Raw genomic sequence first — 8,038 nt, 5'->3', positions numbered from 1 at the left:
GGTGGTGGGATATTTCAATTTCATAGTTCCCCGAAGGCGAATCAATTTTTATTGCATTAAATTAATTAAGCTAATCTCTTTTACAAACTTTTTATGAGCATGCATTGCAGTTTTTTCGCTTTAATTGCACTTAAACATCATCATATAGTTAAAAATATTCTAAAGTATTCAAGTACTGTAAATGAATATCTTATAGTTAAAAATAACCCAAACATCATCATCCTTTTTCTATGTTGCATAATAGAGGATAGTGAAGTGAAACTCTTAGAAACTCTGGATATTTAACTGATGTCATTTATAAATTTTGGGGCATTTATATAGATCGGGTAAACAAGAAGGCATTGATGCAATATTTTAAAACTTTAAGCGTTTATCTATGAAAATTTAGGTACTTTGAGATATTTTTTTTCAAATTGGAAAAAAATCACTTAAGTGCAAGGTCTTTAAGTGCAATTAAGCACTTTTTCTTATACCCTTTGTACTTTTTCTTCTTTTTCTTGTGACTGGTAGGCTCTGGGTACTAGTTGTACAGCAGCATGAAAAAAGAATTCACAACAAAGGATCCGCAAGAAAATGGTACAATATGAAATATTATATTTCAAGTTAAAAACCTATAATGGACATCTTTGTTAGCTGAAAAATCATATATTATATGGAGTAGGATATTCATAGCTAATAATATTCGTACTATTGTATATGTAAGGGCAAATTACACTAAACCCAAGAAGTTGTAAAACCGCAAAAGCTTTTAAAATACACTAAGGGGCTGTTTGGTTTACTTTCATAAAATTATGGAAATGAATTCTCTGACAAGAAACCAAATTTAAATTTTTTTTTTAGGATATGAAAGGAATCCAAAACTTCTGTATGATATGGAATGATAAAGTAAAGAATAGGAAAGCATATCCAAAACTCAAATTTGTTTCTTTTCTAAATAATAAGAAGAGTTAGTGAGAGGAAATGATGAGTTGTCAGCGGTTTGTCAGTTTTCTAACCCATTTCCTAGCCAAAAGATGGGTTGTCCAAAAAAAATCACTGTTTAGAGGCTTTTTAAGAAACATTTTCTTAAAAAAAATTTGAAACAAACCCAACTTTTGGAATCCTAAAATGACAAAAACCTACTTTATGTTCCGAATCCTAAAAAAACACCTTGTTTCCAATAATTTAGGGTGAACCAAACACGCCCCTAGACCTCTAGCAACATTGGAATTCCAAAAACAAAACAATAAGCTTTCACGTTTTGCATATAATGCCGATGACAGCATTAATCCATATTTATGATCTAAAATCCATTGGCAATGTAAAATGTAGACTTACACTAGCAAGGGGGTTTATCTGCCAAAGCACGGAAGGGTAATCTGCAAAGTGGGGAAACCTACTGCAGGTTTGCTGCAATTCCAATAGTTATTAGGAATTTAGTGTGGTTTAGAAGTTTTTGGGGGTTTACTGCAAGAAACTAAAACTTCTTGGTGTTTAGTGTAACCTACCCTTCTAATTTTTTTTTGTGTGTCCTGATATCTTTGATGAGTTACTTTGATGAATAAATTCTGGTCCTGCTCAAACAATACACAGCACATTTCAGTTCGATTTTCTATGTTACACCTGCAAACTCCAAGTCCAAATGCAAGAGAAATCCCCCTTAATATTAAGGACATTTTTCTCCACTGAACATGTTGACCACTTTGTGAGCAATTACTATGTAGCTTGAATTGCACATAGATATACAGTGCTAGTTTGCAAGAGTAATGTCTTTAATATACCTGCTACTCCCATGATACTGCTTCAAGTCATTAAAACTATCAATACCACTGGTTATTAATCTTTTTATGTCGTTCTTTGTATCGCCTTTTCTTCTCATCCCAACAAAATTTATTCTGAGCATAAAAGCAAACCACAATGTTCATAATCAAATTCCAAGATTTCAGGGTACTTTTAGGCATCATACATGGCAGTTGGCAGTTGTCAATCTCCGCTCACAGCAAGGAACAGCTCATAGCTGAGAATGCTGACGACATTTGAGTTATATCTGCTACCAAAGCCTTTGTGATCTATACATCTTGATGCCTGCAAGGACCAAAGAAGCCTGTATAATTAATTGATCAAAAACTCCATTGACAAAAAAAAATGTTGTTAGCCCGGTAGTATTTCACAGTAGGCTACTAGCACTTTGATGAGCGTGAGAAGGATGAGCCAGGTTCATTAAAGTTTCCACCAAAAGAAAAGAGAAAAAACTTCAAGAGCACTATCTATGTTTCATCAATTTATGCTTAACATTCGCGATGAGACCATACAACAAAGAAAAGTAACTTGGAGGCTGCAATCAAATGAACTGTGGGTTTTCACATTTTCTGCCGGCACCAGATCCACAGTGTAGTGAGTTTTCGTTGCCATTCTGTTTTCTGGCTAAGCAAAGTAAACAATGCTTTCTTGACAATACTCATATTAACTGATTAGAAAGCTGATTTCTTATGTGCATGATACTCATATGCACATAAAAACTGTGTCTGCCTCACTTCAAATGCACATGATGACATGATTATTAACAAGTATCAGTCACCGTATGATTTTGCAAATATGATAATCTTATCTCCTCCATTGAGTCTTGTTCATAGTATCTCCAAAGAGCCCAGTTGACGTCCTTGCCCAGTGATTGAACCCATCATATTCTTGGCCTCACCTCTTGTAACTATATCATAATATTTTTATTAGATGTTGACATTGTTATCCATTAGATATGCATCAATGTAAATGACCCCCTAATGCACCATCTTTGGCATTCAAAATTTTATAAAAATCAAAAATGGAGATTTTCTGTTATTTGAACAGTCAATTAGTGCTCTTTTAAAGGAGAGCACTGCCTGGCTGACAAAGAATGTAAAAGAATCTTACCAAGATGATGAAGGAACACTAAAGAGAAATATCTTGCATTAAAAAAAGTAGCTAAAAAATCATAAATGGAAAGTACGTTAATCAAATAAGAATTATTTTGTGCAATGATGACCTTCTTGACTGATTGTTTTAGACCCAGTTGGTATTATTAAAGAAACTTAATGTATTCCATCTTACTTCAAACTATATATTCTGAGTTGTAGGTCCACCTTTGCCATTCTCACTGAACTTTTTCACTCTTATGAACATAGGTAGCTAGGAAACTTGACAACTTAGTGCTCAAGAATTCCTTTGACTTCTTCAATCCAGATGCAGAAATTGTAACCAGTTTCTCAACTTCTTCTTCACATTGTTCATATATTATGAAGAAGGAGAACAAGCAAATAACGCCTGCGCAAAGGGGGCAAAAAAAGGATGAGTGCATTGAACAATCACCATAAGCTTTTGAAATATTATGTTCAGTCACATACCAATAGCAATCAATACTGAGAAGGAGAATGGCAACAGCAGTTTGACCAAATACAAAGAACCAATCACCTGATAGTTAAGCAGAAACAAACCAAAAATAGATATCAGCCACCTGTTAAACATACTTGAATTAGATCTGCATCCAATGCTTATTCTACTACGTATGCGCCACATACTTGGAGGAACAATAACTAGAACTTCAGTATGGATGTAAGCTCTGTAAAGGAATTATATATCCCATGAATAGTACAATTGCAAAGAAACATGTCTAAGCATGCCAAGAACTTATGTTAGATCTTGCGAGAAATAAAACAATGTTACATATCAAAAGCTTCCATTAGGAAATTACGGTTTGCGTAACTTAAATATGGTCTGTGAATGAGCAGTTCAATGTTCTAACCTACATTATGCAAGCACAAAAGCTTAACAAAACATATTCATACAAACCCACAATTAATATAACAATTACAAGCACGTGCCAAGAAAGTCGAATAATTCCTCTAACCTTTATGAAGATATTCCAATTGCCTCCTTCAGATACTGACTTCAATAAAGATAAACCATTGTTCCAGATAGATGCTATGGTGTTAAGCGAGTGCCTCACAACTGATTCTGAGACCTCAAAGTAAGACGAGGGCATCTTCTCGATAGAAAAACCAAACCTGACATGCAGAAAGAAATCTTGCATTAATGTAATGGCTTGACACAACAATTTGCTTTTGCATTCTGCACACTGTAAAAGCACTGCATATAAAATTTCTTCCACACTTGCACACACAACTATGTCTGATGTTGGTGTTTGAAGGTTACGTTTGGAACTGAGGACTTCCGCCAGAAGACTAGTAGTTCATATATTAAATGGCCTCTAGCTTTATGTGACGATCACCACTTTCAACTACACTCAGATACTACTCTTGTGTTTATGCATTATATCATAAATAAAAGGACCTCCTACTCATCTAATTTTTTTTTTTTAAATCTGTGCTTTTATGAGGGAAAGCAGAACTGAGCATTTGCAACTGCCAAACTTTTTGATGGAAGACTATTGAACGAATTGTCAGGGTACACACCAAAAATAACGTCTCGAACGGAGACGTAATACACAGAATAAAGGCACAAAACTCAATCACAGTACTCACAGATATACGTGGTTCACTCCTTCGGAGATACTCCACGGTGCAACGACGACGCCAAATTCTTTTATATCCCAAAAAAATAGATCAAAGAGAACATCCTCTTTTGATCAGAAACACTCCAAGAACTCTCACAATCTCTCTCTGTGTTTTCTCTCTTATTCTTCTATGAGAGGAGTTGTTTCTGGGATGAGTTTTTCTTAAGAGTTTAGGATCCTAATTATAGTGTTTGGAAAAATACTATGCACTAATAAAATATATTGGTGGGACCTGCCTTTGTGGGCCCACAACCCTTTTTTCAAACTTCACCTAAAATTAGATAGCCAAACTCTCTTTTGTCAAAAAAGTAGGGTTGGGGCTGCTAACAATCTCCCACTTCAAGATTTGATTGAGTATCAATCATATCTTCACACCACTCTTGGTTGCATCATCCGGATATCTTGTATCTTTAGCGTCTTGCACGGCCCTCAACATTCTCAACGGATGCCATATGAGGTTGCACACAGCCTCACCTTCTAGAGCGGAACTGACTTGGTCAGCATATCGGCTGGATTGTACCTCGTATCAATATTCACAAGCTTGAACTCGTTCCTGCTTTTCCATCTCCGTATGGCATGGTGCTTCAAGTCAACATGCTTAGTCCGAGCATGAAATGCGTCGTTCTCTGACAAGTGAATGACACTCTGACTATCGTAGTGGATGAAGTATTTCTCAAAGCTTACTCCAAGCTCGAGATGAAAAGCCTTCAACCATAGCAACTCCTTTGCTGTCTCTGCTGCAGACACGTACTCGGCTTCGGTTGTTGACAAAACCACAATATCCTGTAACTTGGATCTCCAACTTATCGCTCCACCATCCAAGATGAAGATGTAGCCGTTCGTGCTCCTTATTGAGTCTATATCTCATGCGTAGTCTGCATCACAAAAGCCCTCTAACTGCAAATCTGTCCCGCCATACTCAAGACAACAGTCGGACGAGCATCTCAAGTAGCGTAGAAGCCACTTGACCGCACCCGTGTTGTTTCCCCGGATTGCTCATGAAGCGGCTCACAACTCCCACTCCTTGTGCAATATCTGACCTTATACACACCATCGCATACATCAAACTCCCGACGACAGATGCGTATTGTATGTTGGCCATGAACTCATACTTTTCAGCAGTCTCTGGTGCTTGGATCTTCGATAGCTTGAAATGACTTACAAACGGTGAGCCCACTGGTTTAGCTTTCTCCATGCCGAACTTTTCAAGAATCTTCTCAATGTATACCTTCTGAGACAACCTCAGCCTCCGTGCTGATCTGTCGGAATCTGGTTTGCTGGACCCAAATCCTTCATCTCGAAGCACTCAGTGAGACGCCCCTTGAGTTCTTTAATGCGGGCCAAGTCGAGCCATGTAATCAACATGCCATCAACATAAATCAAGAGTATCACATAAGATTCGTCATATCTCTTGATGAAGCAACAATAGTCTGTGTCACATTTGAGAAAACCATTCTCCTCCATAAAGTTTTCAAACTTCATGTACCACTGTCGCGGAGCTTGCTTCAGGCCATACAAGCTCTTGCGCAGGAAACACACGAGGCCTTCCCTGTCTCGTTCCTCAAAGCCCACCGGTTGATGCATATAGATCTCTTCCTCCAAATCTTCATGAAAGAATGCCGTCTTCACATCTATCTACTCTATATGGAGATCTCGAACTGCCACAATGCTCAGCACAGTCCGGATCGTGGTCAACTTGACGACGAGAGCGAAAACGTCAGAATAGTCTATCCCTGCTTTCTGCTCATAGCCCTTCACTACAAGCCTCGTCTTGTAGCGTCTCCGTCCATCGACTTCATCCTTGACCCGATAAATCCATCGATTGTGAAGAGCCTTTCTCCCTCTTGGAAGTTTTATAAGGTCCCAAGTCCTATTCTTCATCAAGGACTTCATTTCTTCCTTCATGGCAGACTCTCACTCGCCCCGAGCTTTACCGGTCTGCTGTACCTCCTCATAGCTTTCTGACTCACCATTGTCAGTCAGAAGAAGATAATTCATAGTGGAAAGGAACCTCTCTGGCACCATTGGATTTCTTGGAGTTTTGCGAATTGCGATCGGTAACTTTACTGGATCCTGCTGTTGTACATCCGGCACGTTCTCTTGGTCTCCGTCTTCTATGCTGATAGGTATTGCACCGTCATCCTCACTGTTAGTAACATCTAGGAAAAGAGGGGGAGATAGCTGACTCTCACTCACCTCTTTGGGCTTGTACATTGCATTCTCATGGAGCACGACGTCACGACTGCGCACCACCTTGCGCGTATCGTGATCCCAGAAATGATACTCATACTCATCTCCTCCATAGCCGATGAAAGAGAGTTTCTTTGACTTTGGATCAAGTTTTGATCGGTCTGCAGGATTGGTCATGACATAGACATCATAACCAAATACTCGCAATTGCTCTAGTTTTAGCTTTTTTCTGGTCCAAGCCTCTTCAGGTATCCTATAATTAAGAGTCGCGGATGGCCCGCGGTTGATCAAGTATGCAGCAATATTGACAGCTTCGACCCAAAAATTCCTAGACAATCCGGAGTGGTAGGGGTAACCAAATGGTCGGTTCGGTCGGTCAGTTCGGTCGGTTTTTATCAAATTTTGAACAACCGAAACCGAACCGCCCATTATTCAAAACCGAACCGAACTGTTGCAAGTCGGTTCGGTGCGGTTCGGATCGGTTTGTTCGGTTCCAACTTCATCCAACAAACAAATGCATTCAAAATTTGAGCGTCCATTCTTGATATATTCGGCAATATTAAATTTAAAATGCTTGAGAAAATAGGTACCTGTTTCTGGAATCCAACCCCGAAAGCTCTTGTGACCTTCAACGAGCCTTTCACCCGATCATTCACAATCGCCGAAATGTTATCAGGATGCTCGCTCCTGATCCTAACAACCTCCAGCAATCAAAACACGCACAAAAAACACGCATCAAAATCATATGATCAATCAAATCAAATAACGTTAAAATCCAGCGAAATGAACAATTCAAAAACCAGCCCTTCACCTCTTTAACACAGGTACTGCGATCCAGTGTAAGTTGCAGAGTGACCAGATCGAGCAATTCATCATCCACCTCCTCGTTAATGCTCCTCAAGTCCCTCCTCCCCTTCATCCCAAAATTGCTCAGCTGTCGCCGACGTTCATCAGGTAAACATCCTGCCCTTTCATCACCGTCACCAAAACACAAGAACCCATCAAAGAGAGCTCCGGATTCTCGGAGACCATCATGCCAGCGCAACCCAAGAAGGTCTCTTCGGTCCTCATCAGCGCCCAAGACAGAGCCTTGAGCACCTCGCCGTGGGTTTCCTCGCCAAGATCCAGTATTTCGAGCTCCTTTTGTTCTGGACCTCATGGTAGAGGTTTGTGAACAAGTCCATTGTTGGATGACTAAAGAAATTTGAGACGGAGGAGTTGTAGTGGATCTTGATCTCGAACGTGGCGGTGCAGGGCTCGTCGATGCGGAGGCTAAACTGGCCAGCGTCGTCGTCGGGAGCTTGGAGGACTGAGCGTCGA

General features: G+C 39.4%; 1 protein-coding gene across 1 annotated transcript in view; it reads right to left on the bottom strand.

The window, feature by feature from the left end:
- LOC109838803 (3beta-hydroxysteroid-dehydrogenase/decarboxylase-like) overlaps nt 1,621–8,038 on the bottom strand; it is a 28,276-nt gene continuing 21,858 nt past the window's right edge. The window contains 4 exon segments of the mRNA XM_020407227.1: nt 1,621–2,064; nt 3,067–3,279; nt 3,360–3,426; nt 3,863–4,019. Coding sequence (XP_020262816.1) covers nt 3,110–3,279; nt 3,360–3,426; nt 3,863–4,019 — 394 coding nt within the window. The 3' untranslated portion in view covers nt 1,621–2,064; nt 3,067–3,109.

The sequence above is a fragment of the Asparagus officinalis genome, chromosome 4 (genome assembly GCF_001876935.1).
Source record: "Asparagus officinalis chromosome 4, Aspof.V1, whole genome shotgun sequence".
Taxonomy (NCBI): Eukaryota; Viridiplantae; Streptophyta; class Magnoliopsida; order Asparagales; family Asparagaceae; genus Asparagus; species Asparagus officinalis.
The sequence above is the reverse complement of the archived record's forward strand: the minus strand, read 5'-3'. Positions and strand labels throughout refer to the sequence as shown.